This window comes from Euleptes europaea, chromosome 18, assembly GCF_029931775.1.
Source record: "Euleptes europaea isolate rEulEur1 chromosome 18, rEulEur1.hap1, whole genome shotgun sequence".
Classification (NCBI taxonomy): Eukaryota; Metazoa; Chordata; class Lepidosauria; order Squamata; family Sphaerodactylidae; genus Euleptes; species Euleptes europaea.
Window position 1 is genome coordinate 29,679,858 of NC_079329.1, and position 20,917 is coordinate 29,700,774.

At 46.9% G+C, this 20,917-nt stretch overlaps 1 protein-coding gene across 1 annotated transcript in view; it reads right to left on the reverse strand.

The window, feature by feature from the left end:
- Positions 1 to 20,917, reverse strand: part of LOC130489505 (trafficking kinesin-binding protein 1-like) — a 39,743-nt gene that overhangs the window by 6,132 nt on the left and 12,694 nt on the right. Inside the window, exons 2-14 of the mRNA XM_056863246.1 lie at positions 19,476 to 19,552; positions 18,804 to 18,920; positions 16,867 to 16,967; positions 15,005 to 15,113; positions 13,145 to 13,223; positions 11,855 to 11,985; positions 10,246 to 10,320; positions 8,669 to 8,806; positions 7,491 to 7,561; positions 6,508 to 6,735; positions 4,004 to 4,305; positions 1,913 to 2,131; positions 468 to 570 (exon numbers count right to left, since the gene is read on the reverse strand). Of these exons, the coding sequence (XP_056719224.1) occupies positions 468 to 570; positions 1,913 to 2,131; positions 4,004 to 4,305; positions 6,508 to 6,735; positions 7,491 to 7,561; positions 8,669 to 8,806; positions 10,246 to 10,320; positions 11,855 to 11,985; positions 13,145 to 13,223; positions 15,005 to 15,113; positions 16,867 to 16,967; positions 18,804 to 18,920; positions 19,476 to 19,552 (1,750 nt within the window). The remainder of the gene's footprint in view (positions 1 to 467; positions 571 to 1,912; positions 2,132 to 4,003; positions 4,306 to 6,507; positions 6,736 to 7,490; positions 7,562 to 8,668; positions 8,807 to 10,245; positions 10,321 to 11,854; positions 11,986 to 13,144; positions 13,224 to 15,004; positions 15,114 to 16,866; positions 16,968 to 18,803; positions 18,921 to 19,475; positions 19,553 to 20,917) is intronic.

The following is a 20,917-nucleotide window of genomic DNA, read 5'->3' on the forward strand; positions in this document are numbered from 1 at the left end:
CAAGAACAAAGTCCAGGACCGCTTCTCCTGGGAAAGGACGGGTGATTTCTAATTTCTGCGAATCCCATTTCCTTCAACAATACTGTTTCCTCCCTCCCCCCACCGCGTGGGTGCCAGAGAGCCTCTTTTCCACAAGCCAGCAATGCTCTGGACAGAGTAAACTGGAGGGGGAAGTGGTGGTATCCTGCCCTGCTCTTCCCACGTGGGACATAGAGAAGAGAGGGAGGGGTTTCTTACTTTGGAGCCCCCATCAGAATGCCAAGAGCGGCGGGACAGGACCATACCTGGAGCAGCAGTGCCTAAAAGTCTGGATCCAAAATTGGGGGGCGAGGGAGGGGGAGGGAGATGCAAGGAGACAGGTTAAAAACGCCGAACTCGCACACACAGAAGGGGGATCCTCCCCTGGTGGCGAAGGGCAGGGAGAAGCAAGGATGGGAAGTGAGCCGAAGAGACCACAGCGTGCTTACCTGGGCGTCACCGTGGTGACCTCGTTGCTAGGGTGCAAGATGCAACAGGTGGTGATGGTGAAAGTAGGCGGGGTCTGGGGCAGATTGTTAACGGAGTGGAAGACTGAAACGGACACGAAAACGGAGGGTTAATGAGTAGGGGGCGGGGAGAGACAGACGGATGGACAGACAGACGGATGCCTGGAGGCCTACGGAGAGCGGCAGGGTGGGAAAGAAGCCTCCTGTTCCCATCCTCAACAGCCTTGATTTTTCTCGAGGTGACGCTCAGGAAGAACTTTACTGCCAGAAAGCTTCCACGAGGAGCGGGGCCCCATCGTCTCGCAGGCCCATTTCAAACAGGCTCCAGGGGCCCAGTTGGTTAAGCACATAGGACTTAAGAGAGAGCGGTTCTGGGAGGGGAGGGTGGGTTGAGAGTTCAAGCCTGCCAAAAGATGGGTTCCCTCTCCGATTAAAAAAAAAGAAAAGAAAACATTTAAAACGGCAAGGGCTCGAAAATAAACTTTAGACAGATTTATGAAGGGCAAATCATTTCAAAAGCCATTAGCCATAACAAGTGCACACAGAAATTTGTTCTGTGTTTCTAGCAATTACTGTGTAGGGTGTGTTTGTTATGGACACTGATGTTGTCAACTCAACCTTGACTGGATTCATGAATGGAACCCCTTTGGGACCTTGACAAACTTTGTCCTCCCCCTGAAATCAGAAAGGGTAGCCGGGGGGGGGGGTGTTCAATAGTCAGGTGGGAACTGGGAGAAATGCAACCCAACATTAGACAGCTCTGGTTGCCTCAGAATTGAGACAAAAATTCACAAATGTTGATGTTCAGGAAACTATAGACTTTACAAACTCAAGGAAACACAGCGAAGATTGCTTTCCTGCCAACAGACAATCGCATGCAGGGCAATTCCTGAATTACTCAAATCATCCTGTTCCTTCAGGAGTCCTATAAAATTCTTCAATTAGAGATTCCAGGTCCCTTCCTACTACAGTTCCCAGAATTCTCTAGAAAGGGCTATGACCATTAAGGCCAGGTTACAGTCCTCATGCTGATAGGATAATCACACAGACCCCAAAGTTTTGTTTTGCGCAATTCTTGAACCCAACCTAGACTGCGGAGGATGGGATTCGCTGGAAAAGACTTGGGTCACAAGACCAACCTCATGATCTGGCCACGAAGGGCAAGGAACGGTATGAACACACACGCATACATCTGCCATACATCTTGCTGAAGGGGTTGACAAGCAGGAGCAGAAACTGACGAGACCACACAACATCCACGTGGAGCTGGTTCACAAAACAGCCACCAAAGACTTTGGACCAAGGCGACTCAAGGGGACAACTCAAGACTTGCGCGTTCCCCAAACCGGGGGTGACAAATTTCTCGGTGGTGTCTAGGCCTTGCCGTACCGATCGGTCATTTGAAGGAACCGGGTGCCCCCACTCACCACTGGGTCTCTCCTTGACTTTGGCAGGAGTCGAGGTAGCGAGGGCGGGAAAGGAGCTCGCGTCCACGTCATCTTCCTCCAAGTCGTTCAGGTTGTAGATCTCTTCCAGGTCTACATCGAGTGGCCGGAAGTCTTTGGTAAGCACGCCAGGACGAGGGTCCAGAACGCCGGCCAAATTGGGCCGAGCGAGTTGCTGCCAGTGGTGGAGGGTCACGGAGCCTATGAGCGGAGGAGAGGAAATGCTTTTTTTAATACACATTTCTCCCCAAGGGGGACCCAAAGCCGTTTACATCATTACCATCCCCTCCCCTCTCCATTTTACCATAACTACACCCTGTGAAGTAGGTTAGGATGGAATTTCACCCTGTGAAATTCAGGACTAAGTGAGGGTTTGAACTTAAATCTCTGAAGTCCTAATGTGGGGAGGGACTGTGGCTCAGTGGTAGAGCATCTGCTTGACATACAAAAGGTCCCAGGTTCAATCCCTGGCACCTCCAGTTAAAGGGGCTAGGCAAGTAGGTGATGTGAAAGACCTCTGCCACAGACTCTGGAGAGCCGCTGCTGGTCTGAGCAGACAATACTGACTTTGATGGACCGAGGGTCTGATTCAGTAGAAGGCAGTTTCATGTGTATGTGAATGACATTCTAACCCAGGGGTGTCGAACTCATTTGTTAAGAGGGTTGGATTTATATAAATGTCATTTGGTCAGGTCGGGCCATGTGTAGCATAAAATTTAATGCCAGATACCAGAGAAATTTATAGGAGCCCCGTGGCGCAGAGTGGTAAGCCGCAGTACTGCAGTCCAAGCTCTGCCCACGACCTGAGTTCGATCCCAGCGGAAGTCGGTTTCAGGTAGCCGTCTCAAGGTTAACTCAGCCTTCCATCCTTCCGAGGTCGCTAAAGTGAGGACCCAGCTTTCTGGGGGTAAAGGGAAGATGACTGGGGAAGGCACTGGCAAACTACCCCATAAACAAAGTCTGCCTAGAAAATGTTGGGATGTGACATCACCCCATGGGTCAGGAAAGACCCGGTGCTTGCACAGGGGACTACCTTTACCTACCAGAGAAATTTAATGCCAGGTACTTTACAGAAGACACCAGCCAAGCCAATCAATGATATTATGTTTATTTTGTACTTAAAACACCAAACATGCTTAAAACAATAACACTCTTACAGTATTTTCTTTTATTTAACAGTCTTTGATCATTGACACTTTGGGGCTGGGGGAGAGGTGGCTGCCTCAGCTGGCTCACAGGCCGGATAACAGCTCTCAAGGGGCCGGATCTGGTCCCCGGGCCTTATGTTTGATAGTCCTGCTCTAACCACTACACCACACTGGTACTGATAGCCCTCTGTTAAGACCACACGTTAAAGTGAGGGTGGTGTAGCGGTTAGAACATCAAACTCTGGATTCAAGTCCTCACCGAGCCATGAAAGCTCATGGTGGCGGGGGTGTTCCTGTTCCACCTGTGCATTGCTCTCTAGTGGTCGATTCAATAACACACAGGTTTATGTCTGGCATAAAAACCTGCAGTTCAAGTGTGCTGGGAGATATGCCAGACATTAACCTGTGTGATATTGATTCGATCACTAGAGGGAGCAAAACTTGTGCAGAACTGATACCACCACCACCCCTTCTCAAAGAAACAGGAACTTACGAACGAGGAAAATGAGAAGGTGGGAAAGCCCATAATCTTTTTGATTTGGAGCCAGAATTTCCCTTCAAGTAATAGAGGACTCTTCCTCCAAATCCAATGCAAGAGAAGCCCTCCACCAGGATCTCTTCCAGCAAAGCAAGGCTGCTTGCATCGAAAAAAGACTCCACCATCAGTTAGAAATAAAACGTTAGCTCTGAAGCTTCCATCTCCCTGAAAACTAACTTCTGATGAAACACTTTATTTCTATCTCCCTGAAAACTAACTTCTGATGAAACACTTTATTCCTATCTCCTTGAAAACTATACAGGCTGAGTTGTTTCATTGCAGGCTTTCAGAACAAAGGATGCAAATATAAGCTGGGGCGGATCCACAGAGCAGCCCTTCCAAGGGACCCCCCACGTACACCATTCTGGGTTTCCTACCCCACCTCACCTTCCAAAGGCTTGATAATCTGAAGCTTATCAGGGAAGTATGAGAATGAGCCCAGGGAGAAGCCGGAGCCTCCGGAGCTGCCCGAATAGTTGGTGCCGGTAGAAGCAACGCTCTCGTTGGGGGTGAGGAAGCCGCTGGAGTCCTCCAGGTCCCGGGCCAGGCGCTTGAGCTTGCTCTCACGCTCCACCTCAAAGAACGAGCGCTCTGTGCTGTGGCTTTCCTGGCGGGCCGACAGGCACCGGAGGGCAGCTTCCAGGTCATGCCGGCCAGGGGTGCCTGAGGATGTCCCGAGCTCCTCCCGGCTGAAGCAAAGCAGAAGCATTTTAACACCCACTGGGATCCACTATTTATTAGCCGCTACCATTAAAACTAGTACTTATAACCAGGAATGGCTATAAATAAAAGTTAAGTAAAATATAAACTAAGTAAAATACACAAAGGATAGATAGACAGACACACAATACAATACAACACTGGCAATTATTGTTTAAGACAGGTAGAGTATCCCTTATACAGTGTACACTGCATCATAGGTGGAGACTGAACGCCTGCCGTTGTTAGTTTGTTTGTTGTTGCTCTTGTTTAACTGCTGATGCAGGTATTCAGTTGTGACGGCTACACCTTTGCTTTCTGATGGTTCAATGTACACATTTTTTAAAAAAAAATATTGTTTAACATTACATTCAGGCTATGTGTATAAAGCGTATATAAAACATACATGAATTTGGGTCCCATCCCCAAGATATTATGTATATGCAAAAATCCAAAAATATTTCATTGTACGGAAAGGTCTGAAATACGGACCACTTCTGGTCCCAAGCAGTCCGGATAAGGGATACTCAGCCTGTAATAAATTTTGTTTAAAAAACGGCTGGTTCACAGACTTCTGCCTCAAGGACCCATCAGCTTTATTATGCATATGTGACCTAATAACGGCGATACAAAGACAGAGAGCATTGGTAAAATAGTATAACTCAGAAGGAGTCAAATATTAAGACAATATTAAAAAGTATTTTAGAAAGGTAGTTTTGCTTCGTATATAGAAACTTAGAAAATGGTATTGTGACAAGAAAATTAAACTTATCGTATTTTAGTATGTAGAGGTTAAACCAAAAAAAGTATATTTCCACCCAGTGTACATATTCTTTGTGTAGAATTTATCAGTAGATATTACAGCATTGAAGTATTATTGTAATTTCCCTTTACCCTTTTTCTTTATGTTTTCCTCTTATTCTTTCGAGAAAAAAAAATTAAATGAAGAAAACCAGGCACCTTAAAAATGTCAATCACATCACTACTATAGCAGCCATAACAACTCCAGCCCATTTGCGGGCACACAGCAGAGCAACCCGGGGAGGAGAGGCTAGCGAGGTGGAATACCGATTGAAATACCTTCGCTGTCCTCAAGCATATGCCTGGCATAATAGTTCTGTCTTACAGGCCCTGCAAGCAACGCTTCGGGCTGTAACAGGCCTACGCAACGTGTGACCGGCTGGTTAAACACATCACCAGATTATCCGTTAACTGCTTCTTTGAGTGTGATGCCACTCGCGATACCCATTTGGCTTGTCAATCAAAACGTTCCACATGGTTTACTTCTTTCGAGAAAAATACATTTTGCTCTTGTTATTCAAGGAATCTTACGAATGCATCTTTAGGGAATGCATTTACAAGTGTACGTTTCCAGATCGTACCTTCTGTCTATTTCGGGGGGGGGCAGATTTCATAAAATTCCTGTGGAGCAACAGCTTTGCCTCCGGTGACCGTCAAAGGTATTAAGCGTTATGTTTTATACTTCCCTCTTTATGGAATTATAAGAAATAAAGCTGCTGCGTCCGTTCATTATTAACTTCTCCGTTTCTGATATGGAGCGCGTTCAATTTTTACTGGCAGATGAGCTTATGTTACTTTTCACATGGCTACTTTTATGGTTTTGTCTATTAAAATTAGGAAGAAGTTCATATCCTTTACTTTATAAGGCTTTTAAATTTAAACTGTACCCTTAAGTTTTAAGCCGTGTTGAGTACTGGGCATGTAATGGCCTTTGGTTCTCCAGATCAGAGTCCACCGCTCCAAACCACCGCTCTTAACCACACCACCACGTTGGCGCTCTCAACCAGATAAACGGTAAACACTGATGAAGGCCAGTGGGCCAAAACGCGTTTGGATCGTGGTTTAAGTTGATCAACCTGTATTAGTTGCCATTGTGCTTTCTTTTAATAGGACTTTTAATGTTTTTGATATAGATACCAGTGCCTTAAAATAAACACATTTCTAAACATTATTTAGTCTTTCTCCACCCAGCCTTTGGGTACCCAGATTTTGTTTTTAGGTTGGGTCTTTCTTTCCCCCTTTTTGTCTGTCACCAGTCGTTCAAGTTCAGCCTTGAGACCCCAATCCAGCCCAGCAGCCTTGGTTCTGGGAAGGCGGGGCTTGGGCTCCTACCGTTCATGGGCTCCTACCATAGGATGCTGAGCTTCCTCCGTACCCCAAGTGGTACTCACCGGGCGCCATGAGGACCTCCGAGAGCCTGGCTGTCCTGCCCCTCCATCCCTCCTGCAACGGGGCTGTCCGATCCGTAGTAGCTGGTGCGGGGGGTGCTCAAGCGGCTGCAACCCATTGACGACGGCTTGGAAGAGCCCCAAGGAAAACTCAGCGGCGACTCGGCCCGGGATCTGGATTTCACCGCCTGCTTCACGGCCTTCACGGTCTCAAAGACCCTCCGAAAGCTCCTGGAAACGAAAAACGGAGAAGGGGAGGCCGAAGTCAGTGGTGGGAAGCAAGGGGCAGGGCTGGACAGTGGTCCCCACCACCAGAAAGTACACACAGCATCAGAGGCATCCCCGCCCACCGAAGTCCCACCACTCCCAGGCTACAAACCAGTCAAAATCTGTAAGCTCTGCCCTCAGACGCATGAATCTGCCTTATACCGAATCAGACCCTTCCACCAAAGTCAGTATTGTCTACTCTGACTGGCAGCAGCTCTCCATGGTCTCAGGCAGAGGCCTTAAACATCACCTACTTGTCTAGTCCCTTTAACTGGCGATGCCGGGGATTGAACCTGGGACCTTCTGCATGCAAAGCAGATACTCTACCACTGAGCCACAGCCCCTCCCCACGCGAATCCCCATGCTCTTGAGACTCCCCACTCTAGCTCAACTTGCATCTAAATTCCACCTCTGAGTGTGGAGTGCCCCTTTCCCAATTTGCCTCCCAACCTCAGAGTTCTTGGGGCACCTATAAAAGCATCCTTTTGGAGAACTTCGTGCTCTCTAAGAGGACCCATGCTGGATCAAAGCAATGGCTAGGGTTGACAACCTCCAGGTGGTGGTTGGAGATCTTCTGGGATTACAACTGATCTCCAGCCAACAGGTCAGTTCTCCTGGAGAAAACGGCCACTTCGGAAGGAGGACTCTGTGGCATTATGCCCCACTGAAGTCTTTCCCCTCCCCAAACCCCGCGCTCCTTAGGCTCCATCTCAACTCACTTGTACTCTGAAGAACCAGAGCTCTCCGTCCCCTTTCTCATTGTACCCTTGATCTCCGCAGCCAGGGAATCCTTTAATGGAAGGGAAAAGGGCAGAACAGGAATTAGCGCTAGCAAGTTCAAATCTCCACTATGCCATGAACCTCACTAGGGGGCCTTAGGTTGATTATTCTCTCTTGGCTTAGCCTACCTTGTCAAGGGGGATAAAATAGAGGGGAGAACTACAGAAACCACCCAGAACTCCTTGAAAGAAGGGCAGGGCTAAAATGAAATAAACAGACCATGAAGGGGTGTTTCCGAACAGCAAAAGGCAAGACTCCCAAAACCGCTTCAGAAGGGAGAAGAGAGACCAATGCCTGGAAAAATCCTGACGGGGCAGGAGGTTCCCTCTAGTCACCCCACCACCACCACCAGTGACTGGTTTTGAAATAGATGATATTCCAGGGTTCAATCCTGCCAGCATGGTGTAGTGGTTAAGAGCAGTGGTTTGGAGCGGTAGATTCTGATCTGGAGAAGCGGGTTTGATTCCCCACTCTTCCACATGAGCGGTAGACGCTAGCCTGGTGAACTGGATTCCCCCCCCCCCACTCCTACACATGAAGCCAGCTGGGTGACCTTGGGCTAGTCACAGCTCTCTCAGCCCCACCTACCTCACAGGGTGTCTGTTGTGGGGAGGGGAAGGGAAGGTGATTATAAGCCGGTTTGATTCTTCGTTAAGTGGTAGAGAAAAGTCGGCATATAAAAACCAACTCTTCTTCATCTGGGGTGGGTAAGGCAATTTGGTCACTCTGAACATGCTCAGAGATTCTTACCAGGTCATGCACCTTGAAGGTAGAGCCCTGGCACTGAAAATGTTTTCCAGGTTTCAGTCCTGGTGAGCACCAGCTTAAAGAAAGCCCTCATCTCTCCACTCTTTCCCCCACCCTCACTAAGGACTAGAAACTTGATCTGTGGTAAAGCACACAATTGTTGGGACAGGAGAATAAAGGAAGCAGTCTGCATAACACAGAAGGGAGAAATAGGACACCCAAGAGAAACTCTTTGTTAACTCTTAGCTATCCACCGCTTCTGCCATCTGCCTTAGCCAGCCACAAGGAAGGAATTATTTTGGCACAAACCAAGTGCTAAAGCCCAGGTATTTCTCCACCCTGCCAGCATCTCAGGAACATTTGCCCTTACCAGGGGCAGGAAGGTTGGGGAGCTGTGGCGATTGATGGTGCTGTTGGGGAGGCTGCGGCTCCGGAGAGTCTTGATCTCCTCCTGCGCTTCGTGCAACATTGCCCCGCACTCGGCATATTTCTCCTGCAGGTCCTGGAGCTACAGCAACGTCAAGTTACAGGAAAGAAAGTTTAGAAAAATCCCTCCCTAGGCTGCCAAGCTGAACGATTAGGAGGCGTTAATTGAGCCTAAGGGACTCCAGTGGGATTGTGCCCATCAAAGTGCCAGCTATAATCTTGCAGCAAACTCACAACTTGTTTAAGCCCATTCATCTCTTTCAGCTGTGGTCATTTTCCTGCCCTTTCCCCCCATATCTATGCCCCATGTTTAAACAGTCATGCTCTTGGAACCCCGGGTGAGTGACATGAGGGCAAATAATGTATTTATCAGGTCCTCTAAATTCCCAGCTTTGATTTTAAAAAACAACTAAATCTCTAGCCCTTTTTGTTGTGGAGATAAAAGTGAAAAGCTGAAATCTCTGCAACAAGTGAAATCTCTGCAACAAGAGCGAGATACTTTTTTAAAAAAATGAAAGCTGGGAATTCAGAGGACCTGACAGATAGATAGATGGCTATAAGGATTCAATGCTATAGTAATGTTAATGTTGCCATTTTTTTTTAAGAAATAAAAACAGCCCCAGTGACATGGGGAAAGAAGGCGCTCTGAGCCTGGCCTTGGCTGGGGAGAGCGGGATAGTAAGTTGAAATAATAAATAAATAGATAGAAAGTTGAAATTGCAGTGGTGTGGAAATGCAACAGGAAAAATACCACCACCAGTCCAAGTGCAGCATACTTTCCATGAAAAGGCAAAACATGCCAAGCCTGCATAACAGCAAGAAACATCAGATCAAAGGGGGTTTGAACAAATGTGGGGAAATCACAGAAAGTTAACAGATGAGACAAGGATGCCATGTGGAAGCACGGAAATTGCCTGCTGCAGTTGGGATCCCAAAGCAGAGCAAAAAGCCTATGTGGATGTCAGCTGGGTGGCGTGAAGAGGGAGCTCTCAGCAGACCCAACCTGGGACCTGTAGTTCTGTGAAGACGGCCAGCGTGGTACAGTGGTTAAGAGCTGCGGTTTGGAGCAGTGGAGTCTGATCTGGAAAACCGGGTTCGATTCTCCACTCCTCCACATGAGCAGTGGAGGCTAATCTGGTGAACTGGATTGTTTCCCAAATCCTATACATGAAGCCAGCTGGGAGACCTTGGGCTAGTCACAGCTCTCAGCCCCACCTACCTTACAGGGTGTCATTTGTGGGAAGGGGATTGTAAGCCGGTTTGAGTCTTCCTTAAGTGGAAGAGAAAGTCAGCACATCCAAACCAACTCTTCTTCCTCCTCTATCTCCTACATAGAATTTGCACCACCCTCAAACAAAACCACTCTTCCCCAGGATCCTTCCCAGGAAGCCAGGCCAGTTCAACCGGGATCCTGGTGCTTGAGGTCATGCACTGGTAGCCTAAAGTTCTACCCTGCTCTCCTGCCAACGACTGAGAGATGCAGCCCCCTCTTCCCTCCCGTGGCTCTTCAAGGGGACTCACCTCTGTCCGCAGCTGCCGCTGGGTCTCCTTGGCAGCCCTCAGGTGTTGCTGCAGTTCCTCCACTTCTGAGCCATACTGGAGGAGAAAGGAAGACCACCGTCACCCAGGGCAGGCCTTGCGGGGCTCAAGGGCACCTTGCGAGGAGAGGCAAAGGCACTCTAGTTCCCAGGGTATAATATGCAATTAGGTGGCCAACAGTTTCTAATGACTGGCATAATGGGTTTTCCCTTCAAGGGAGGGTTTTCCTTCCAAAAGGAAGAGACAGCATGGCTAGTTTGCCACCTCTCCCCCTGGTTTGTAACATAGATACTCCACCAGGGAATCGGTTCAATGCCTCAACTAAGAGATGATCTGCTGCTAAGGTTCAGATTTCTCCTGCTTATTTCTGTGTGAATTCCCTATTTCAGGGATATCCCCAACATGGTGCCTGTGGGAGCCGTGGTGCTCACCAACACCTTTTCTGGTGCCCGCCAAGTGGCTTTAGAAAATGGATAGGGCCAGGTGGGGCTTCTGCCCAGCGGGGCTTCTGATTGGCTGTGAACCTTGCTTTGGCAGCTGCTGCCACCACAACACAAGGTCCTTTGCAGTGTGGCTGAAGGTAAGCTGAGGCAGCCCTTTTCTGGCTGGCCCCATTTCCTGCGGCAGCCATTGGGTGGCCGCGCCCAGCAAGCTGTGTCAGAATCCCAAAGGTCCCTGCAGGCTCAAAAAGGTTGGGGACCCCTGGCCTAGTTGAACAGCCACAATTTGCAGTCAAGATTTCGCTGCCCAGTGGAGAATGTGCTCTCTCCCTATCTTTTTGGAAGCCCTTGTTTTCCTCTCTGAAGGCGAAAAGAACATTCTGTACCTTCCAAACACACTTGGAGGGGCCGTGGCTCAGTGACAGAGTATCTGCTTGGCATGCAGAAGGTCCCAGGTTCAATCCCCGGCACCTCCAGTTAAAAGGACTAGGCAAGTAAGTGATGTGAAAGACCTCTGCCTGAGACCCTGGAGAGCTGCTGCCGGCCTGAGTAGACAATACTGACTTTGATGGACCAAGGGTCTGAATCAGTATAAAGCAGCTTCATGTGTTCATCTGCTTGGCATGCATCTCAATCTCCGTTCAATCTCCGGCATCTCCAGTTAAAGGGACTAGGCAAGTAGGTGATGTGAATGACCTCTGCCTGAGACCCTGGAGAGCCGCAGGGGGTCCGAGCAGACAATACTGACTTTGATGGACCCAGGGTCTGATTCAGTATAAAGCAGCTTCATGTGTTCATCTGCTTGGCATGCAGAAAGTCCCAGGTTCAATCTCTGACATCTCCAGTTAAAGGGACTAGGCAAGTAGGTGATGTGAAAGACCTCTGCCTGAGACCCTAGAGAGCTGCTGCCGGTCTGAGTAGACAATACTGAGTTTGATGGACCTAGGGTCTGATTCAGTATAAGGCAACTTCATGTGTGTTCATTTGGACACTTACAAATACAAGTAAATAAGACTATCTACACCCTCTCTTCCATCTAAACTTTGCCCTTCCCATTGTAGGACAGCTTGCAGCCTTCGTAAGTTGTGTTTTGTGACAGGCAATCGACGGTAGCTCACTGCCAAGCCGGTTCAGCGCATCGCCTTGCTCACCGCGTGGCATTTCTGCTGCAGGTCCACCACCTGCGCCAACAGCTGGCTGATCTCCTCCTGCTGACGGGCCGTATCCTCGGTCTTGCGGGCAAGCTCTTCGGAGAGCAGCAAGACCTCCCGGCTGGCTTCGGCTGTAGGAAAGGAAGCATAGGGTGGTTACTGCCCAGAGCAGATGGGCTCCACAGGAGGCCGTGGCTCGGTGGTAGAGCATTTGTTCTGAACGAAAAAGGCCCTAGGTTCAATCCCCGCCGTCTCCAGTGGGATCAGGCAGGAGGTGATGTGAAAGGCTGCAAAAAGTATCAAAGGACAATGATTCAGCTCAAACCCAACCCCTTTCTGACTATATATTACTCTTCCTACGCACTTGACACTGAGAGACACTGTCCTTCAGTGTTACTCCTCTGAAGATGCCTGCCACAGCTGCTGGCGAAACGTCAGGAAAGAAAATACCAAGTCCACGGTTACACAGCCCGGATAACCTACAAGAACCAATGAACTCTGACCGTGAAAGCCTTCGACAATATCCCTTTTAATGTTTGAAATGTTTTAATGTTCACCCAGTTTGGGGATCCTGAATTAGATCAAAAGGTGGCATAGAAATGTTTTAAATAAATAAATATTGTAGATGGGTCGGGCAGAATGTGCAAACCTTCTTGACTTATGGTGGAGTGGATGAGATTCTAACCCTGATCTTTCCCAGCTTTGGAGAGGTTTAAACAAAAACAAACTCCTAATGCCATTGGGTGAAATGGAGAAGCTAACCGTGCAGCGGCAGGATTTCTGCCCCGTTACTTCTGCCCCAAGTCGTATCTACAGGGTGACCTACAAGCCTGGTTGAGTGGAATATGAACCTCTCTTTCATTCAAAAATGCTGTGATCAGTCCTGATCTCTAGATGTACAGAGGGGAATAAAAAGCTAAATAAATCCCATCTTCCATTTTGTGATTAGTGGCAAAGTGTATTAACATAGAATCATAGAGTTGGAAGGGATCACCAGGGTCATCTAGTCCAACCCCCTGCACAACGCAGGAAATTCACAACTACCCTCCTTCTCCCACACCCGTGACCCCCACTCCATGCCCAGAAGATGGCCAAGATACCTTCCCTCTCATGATCTGCCTAAGGTCACAGAATCAGCATTGCTGACAGATGGCCATCTAGCCTCTGCTTAAAAACCTCCAGGGAGTGCCCACTACCTCCTGAGGAAGTGGGGAGGTGAGACATTTTAGAAACCTGAGGTTGTGATATTCCCCAAAGCCTCCCACTACTACCTCCTTCAGAGGTACTTACAAAACTGTTCCACACAATCAATCATCAGCTTCTGCTCCTGTTCTTCATACTGACATGTTTCCGAGGAGATGGTGGTGACCTGGGAGAAACAGATAAAAACCGTTACAATGGATCTGTGCATTTGGTGAGGTATAAAAAGACAGAGAGGTGTTATAGATTTCAATATATTGATTATAGGTATTGATATATTGCGGCTTTAAATGCATTTATTCTCAGTTCTCATTCATGTCTAGACTAAGTAATGAAGCGTCTGTGGGAAAGTGAAACTACAGAGTTAGATCAGCGACCAGCTGAGAGTCTGGTGTAGTGGTTAAGAGTGGTGGTTTGGAGCAGTGGACTCTGATTTGGAGAACCGGGTTTGATTCCCCACTCCTCCACATGAGCAGCAGAGGCTGATCTGGTGAACTGGATTTGTTTCCCCGCTCCTATACATGAAGCCAGCTGGGTGACCTTGGGCTAGTCACACTCTCTCAGCCTCACCTACCTCACAGTGTGTCTGTTGTGGGGAGGAGAAGGGAAGGTGACTATAAGCCGGTTTGAATCTCCCTTAAGTGATAGAGAAAGTCGACATATAAAAACCAACTCTTCCTCTAAGCTGCAAGCCAACCTAGATAAAGCCTGCAAAGAGGCTTCTCTGCCTTTTCATCTGGCTAGACGGATTTCTTACTTTAGAAGTATAATCAACATGCACTTATATATAACTTTAACGTTAGAGGATGTTTTTGACTTAATAACCACACAATGGGTAGACATATGTGAGAACCTTAACAATGTTATGAGAAAAGTATGACATTTTCCTGATGCCATCCATCAATTTATGACATCAGGGTTAAAGGCAGATGCTTGGGAACAGACTTTTAATCAGATTTCATTACCTTACAAGTCCCTTTGAAGTATGGGAAAATGACAATATTCCCATAACACAATCTTATTGGTTCCCAGGCCAAGAGTCTCCAAAATTGTATAAAAAGGGCTTGAAAATTGAAAGAAATTGGGACTTTATCCCCCAGATAAAGACTTGTTGCTAACAGTCTGTAAGGGACATTCTCCCCCAGACATGCTTGTGCACTGTCTGTGTGGGCATTGATCCCTTGCATGATCACTGATGGGTTGGTTACTGGGTTGGTAACTAACTTGTAAACTGTGTTGTATTCAGATCTATATTCTTTTGTTGACGCTTGTATATAATGTGCATATATCGTGGAGAAGAAGAGGAGGAGGAGGAGGAGGAAGAGGAGGAAGAGGAGGAAGAGGAGGAAGAAGAAGAGGAAGAGTTGGTTGTTATATGCCGACTTTCTCTACCACTTAAGGAAGAATCAAACCGGCTGTCAGTACCGGCCTGGCCTGAGAACGGAGTACTGTGGTTTAGCCAGGTGCTAATCCAAGGTCGCAACTGTTATGCTGACATACTAATGTTTTGCCTAACTTCTGTGGGAAATGAAGGATTGCCCTGACTTTGTAGCCTTTCTTCTATATATACAATCCTCTGTAGACTGCATCCCATTAGAGTCCTTCTAGTTTTCTAGCTTCTGCAACTTGTTGTATATTTCCAAATAAACCAGCTTTCTTAGGATTTCCTGCCTATGGAGTCTGTTTATGGATTTGCCAACAAGCACAGAGCTTACACCGGCTTACAGTCACCTTCCCTTCCCCACAACAAACACCCTGTGAGGTAGGTGGGGGTGAGAGAGCTCTAAGAGAGCTGTGACTAGCCCAAGGTGACCCACCTGGCTTCATGTGGAGGAGTGGGGAATCAAACCCGGTTCACCAGATTAGAGTCCACCACACCAAACCACCGCTCTGGTGGAGGGAGGGCCAGGGAAACCATGCTGAAGTGAGCGGGGCGTGCACAGGTCTCACCTCTGTGCGCAGTTTCTGGTTCTCCTCCTCCAACCCTTTCAGCTTCTGCTGCAGGATGTCGTATTGGAAACACTGCTGCAGGCAGAGGGCAGATTCATTCCTTCGCAACCTGTAGTGGGGGGGGGGGGGAGGAAGAGAGGAAGCCATGAAAGGAGCAGCAGCGGAAGATATTTTTGTTTGAACTCACTGGCCTCCAGAATTAGTGCTTCATTAGTAACAGCAAAGGTACCAGACTCGATTTCACCAGCAAGTCATAGCTGCCCAACCTCAGCAAATACTCAAAGCAACTCCAAGGGACAAACAGTAGCGGAGACTGCAATAGTTTATATGGCTAACAATGTATGCCGGCCTGGATCATGGGATAACACCCCCACCCCCCCACCCCGGTCGTTTGCCACTAGGTCCCTCCACCTGTCAGCCCTCTCGATTGTCACCTGGGCTAGCCATTGTGTGTGGGTGTGTTAAGTGCCGTCAAGGTGCTTCCGACTCAAGGTGACCCTATGAATCAATGTCCTCCAAAATGTCCTGTCTTTGACAGCCTTGCTCAGATCTTGCAAACTGAAGGCCGTGGCTTCCTTTATAGAATCAATCCATCTCTTGTTGGGTCTTCCTCTTTTCCGGCTGCCTTCAACTTTTCCTAGCATGACTGCCTTTTCTAGTGACTCTTGTCTTCTCAGAATGTGACCACAATACCATAGCCTCAGTGTAGTCATTTTAGCTTCTAGGGTCAGTTCAGGCTTGATTTGATCTAAAACCCACTGATTTGTTTTTTTGGTTGTCCAGGGTATCCGTAACCCTCTCCTCCAACACCACATTTCAAAGGAATCTATTTTCTTCCTATCAGCCTTCTTCATTGTCCAGCTCTCACACCCATACATAGCAATAGGGAATATGATCGCATGAATTAACCTGATCTTGGTGGCCAGTGACAAATCCTTACACTTCAGAATCTTGTCCAGCTCCTTCATGGCTGCCCTTCCCAGTCTCAATCTCCTTCTGATTTCTTGGCTGCAGTCTCCCTTTTGGTTGATGATGGAGCCAAGGAATAGAAAGCCTTCAACAATTTCAATTTCCTCATTGTCAACCTTAAAGTTGCATAATTCTCCTGCAGTCATTACTTTTGTCTTCTTGATGTACCCCCTGGTTTTCCATAGGGTCATTATTGATTTTAATCTGGGATGCTGATTTTAATGTGCTATCTTTTTATAGTTTAGACATAACATATCTAACTTATCTATTTGTGGTTTGGATAGCCTTAATTATTGCTACTGCATATGTTTGTTGTGAGTCGCTCTGAGCCCTGCTAGACAGAGGAAGGGCGGGATATAAATACATGAACACATGAAGCCGCCTTAGCTTCCGAGATTGGATGAGATCAGAAGAAGAGTTGGTTTTTATGTGCCGACTTTTTCTACCACTTAAGGAAGACTCAAACCGGCTTACAATCGCCTTCCCCTCCCCACAACGGACACCCTGTGAGGTAGGTGAGGCTGAGAGAGCTCCAAGAGAGCTGTGACTAGCCCAAGGTCACCCAGCTGGCTTCGTGTGTCGGAGTGGGGAAACCAACCCAGTTCACCAGATTAGCATCCACCACTCATGCGGAGGAGTGGGGAATCAAACCTGGTTCTCCAGATTAGAGTCCACTGCTCTTAACCACTATGCCAAGCTGGCTCTCACTGGTGTGTTCTCAACCCCCAACCCTTCCCAGTTCATAATTCTTCTGCATGGAATCTGGCAAGGGATGTTCCACCAGTTGTAGGTGTTAAGAGAGAGCTCTCAGCAAGCAGGCCAAAATCGGGAAAGCGCATGCTTCTTGAATTGTCGGCTCATGCGGAAACCTCCCGCCCCAGCTAGCTACTCACGGGGTAGAGGTGGCGGTGGTCGGCTCGCTCTCCTCCGTGCTGTTGGTGTAGAGATGTAGAAGATCGTCCCGCATGGAGATTTCATGGCGCAGCTGAGCTATCTTGGGGGTGGAGGGCAAAAGTTTAGAGAGTTAGAGGTGGGGCAGGATGTGGAAAAAAGCAACTAGAACAGGATGGGTCAGACGGTAGGAATGCTACTCGATACCTTTGTTGAAGCACACTCTTCAAGCACTGCACGTCTTTGGAAAAGAGGGCTTCAGGCATTCTTTTAAAAAAATCATCCAACTGATCCTCCAGTTCCCTGAATCAACCCAGCCTAATAAAACTGGAATCTGGCGGCATTTTGAAAGACTGACAAAATATGTTCCAGCATAAGCTTCCCTGAGTCAGAGCCCACTCCAAACAGATACCCTGGAGTGTATCTTGAATACACTTTGTTAGTTTTTTAAAATGCCACTGAGTACTGACACATCTGATGAACAAAAGACCAATGGAAGAATTGCAAAGAAAATGGAAAGTTTATTCTGATTATGCAAAATTGTAACTTCTAACTCTAGCAAATTATAATCTAGTAAAATAATACAGTTACAATAACTAAACTATATACTAGTTAAGAATATACTTATATGAATATGAATATGAATATGAATATATGAAAACGCAAAAAATCACTATAGCTACATAAAAACATAAGTTAGATATAATTAAAATGCTTTCCTTCTCATGCATTCAATGTAGATAATATTATGAAAGGTTTTTAGTCATCAATAAGTATAATCAGGATAATTAATAAGTATAGATTTGAAGATATGATAGCACAGAATTATCTCTAGCAGCTAATACAGCTAAATGAGGCATACTTTATGTTAGGTCTTGTGTTAGATCATGTATGTATGTTATGTGTTATGTCAACGTTATGTATAATTTTATAAGTTTAAAATAAAACAAAACATTTTTTTTAAATGCCACTGAGTGGCTGTTTTATTTTGCAGCAACAGACCTACACGTCTGCCCTTCTGAAATTATCAGGGCACCCTAAAATAACCAGTCAACTAATTTTCAGCTGGCCTTCTCTTAAAAGCCTCCAAAGATGAGAACTGCATCAGCCTCTTTAGGTGACCCCACGCCAGGTTCACTCTCGGTGTCCAAAATTCTTTCCAACTAAAATCTGTTTTTGCTTGTCCTCTTTCTGACGTGGCTTCCCCTCTTCCTTAAGCCCATTTCCCACATGCTCTTAGGGTTGGCAGCTCTGTGTAGGGAAATACACAGGGGGGGAGGGGGGGAGCCCAAGGAGGGGAGGGTTTGGGGAAAGGAGGGGCCTCAGCAGGGTATAATGCCGTGGAGTCTATCTTACAAAATAGCCATTTGCTCCAGAGGAACAGATCTCTGTACTCTGGAGATCACTTGTAATTCTGGGAGATCTCGAGCCACCACTTGGAGGTTAACAATATATCAACTGGTCCCAACCTATGGTATAAAGTTATTTTCAACACTTCCAATTATTTTCAACAATGGTATAAAATTATTTCCAAATGTAAAATATACCTTTCATCCACAACCATATTATTGAATGGATATTCATGTACATACAAATATATTTATCATAATAATATGCTCATAAATATATTTGTATGTACATGAATATCCATTCAATAATATGGTTGCAGATCAAAGGTATATTTTATATTTGTAATACAAGTCTTACAAACACTTTCTAATACAAAATAAATGGAGACTCTTGCTTTTTCTCTTTTGTGCAACACTACTTCATATATCACGATTAGAAAATTTGCCTCCTTCGTGTAACAGGTTAACTCCAGGGGAACAGATCTCTGTATTCTGGAGATCACTTGTAATTCCGGGAGATCTCCAGCCACCACCTGGAGGTTGGCAACCTTGTGTGTTCTGTGTGATGTTTTCTACCAAGACCCCCTCACCTCTTCCTTTGCTAATTCAAGTTGTTCTTCCAAGAGTTCGTTGCGTTCGGACAGACTCCGGTTCTGCTTCAGCAACGATTGCCCGATGCGGGCTGCTAACTCCAGGTCATGCTCCTTCTGTGGGGACAGGGAAAGACGCGGACAATCATGAGATTAATTTGCCCCCTTCTGCACAAACCTTCTCCTGGCTCCATTCCCTTGTGTGTGTGTCAAGCACCGTCAAGCCACAGCAAATTTATGGCGACCCCATATGGGGTTTCAAAGGTAGGAGACGAACAAAGGTGCCTTCCTCTGTGTAGCAACCCTGGTATTCCTTGGCGGTCTCCCATCCAAACACTAACCAGGGCCGATCCTGCTTAGCTTCCGAGTTCAGGCTATATCATGCTGCCTTCCCTCCCTCCGTTCTCTTACCACCAGCTTAATTCTGTATCTCCCAACCCTCACATTATCATTCATCCCCTTGCTGCCCTTGTCCAATCCAAACCAAGATCCTCCACCATGGATCTGTTGAATGAGTAACCAACAGCCTCAAATATTCAGTTGAATAAGCGAGGAACCGTCACCAACTTCTGCACCTTGAACAGTCCCTGGGCATACAATTTGAGCTCCGCATAACTGCAAACGGTAGCAATGAGTGCATTTTATTTATTATTTCATTTATATGCTGCATACCTCTTCTAGCAGGTTGGTGACCGCGTCTATGTCCTGGTAGGTCTTGGTGATCCTGCCAACCCGCTCAGAGCAAAGCACTGTGGGAAAACACAAGAGTGTTGGCCCCATTTATAAAGTTCAATAAAAGAGTTAAAGGATGACACAAGGCTTGGAATCCTGCATTTTAAAAAAAGCATTAAAAAAATGGTAACCAAAATCCTGGAACAAAAAAGATTTTGGTGAGCTATATAAACTATGCAAATTATGTACTTGTGAGTGCATTTTCTGAAATTGCTTAATTTATCCTGCTTCAATTAATGTGCGTGGAAGGTGCAAAGAAAATCCTACGCAGTGCACAGAAACACATAAGCTTCAAAGATCTCAACAGGGACTGCTCATATGGTTTAAAACATACACTTGTACATACAACACAACATACACTTTTATTGGCATATAAAAAGGAAAAACATACATTAGGATAAATCCAAGTACAAATAAATAAAATTGGATAAAACCATCCCAGATCAGCCATTAAGGAAAGCTACACACCATTCACGATAATCTGATTGCTAACTGTAAGAACCTTGCAATTGATTCAATTATTTTTGGGTTTTGTGTGGTCATAAGATAGGATGTCCTGATTTCACCAGAGAGCCATTCCCTGTTTACATACTCTTGTAGTTATAAGGCAGGAGTGGGGAACCTTTTTTCCATCAAGGGCCATTTGGATATTTATAACATCATTTGCGGGCCATACAAAATTATCAACTTAATAATTAGCCAACCAAGCCCAAGCAGGCAGCTGTCCCAGATGACCTTCCCCCCGGCATGGGCAAGCAGGCAGGCATCCAACCGGTGGTGCACTCGCCCACCTGGTGGCACAGGATGGTCTGTTGCACCAGCCGGGCGTAGCCGTCCAGCCACACACCGGAGTTGCTCTTGCTCTGCATGGTCAGGCCGGATTCTACAGCCAGCTCCTGCTACCTCAACCTGCAGGGATGAAATGAGGACACACTGGCTAAGAACCCGCCCCCCCCACACATTCTGGCCCTGCCCCCTTTAACCCCTCCATTGTCGCCACTTCCACCCCCAGCCTTCTTGTAGTACAGAGGGAATAAGTTTCTCCACAGCCAGGGTGGGAAAGGGTTAACACAGTTTCTTGGGCAGTCCTAGCAGCTCCATAGCTAACGACTCTTCTGCAAGTGGGGAAAAAGATTCCTTTTCTTGGCAGAACAATCTCACATTGGCCTTGAAAAGAGGCTACTCCTGTCTACGGGAGGGGGCGGATCACCAGTCTGAGATCCTTCTGAGCTAGAGATCTGAGCTAGAGATCTGCCAGTCTGAGATCCTTCTGAGCTAGAGATCTGTGACTGGTTGCCTATGATAGCTAGGGTTGCCAGCTCCAGGTTGGGAAATACTTGGAGATTTTGGGGGTGAAGCCCAGAGAGGGCAGAGTTTGGGGT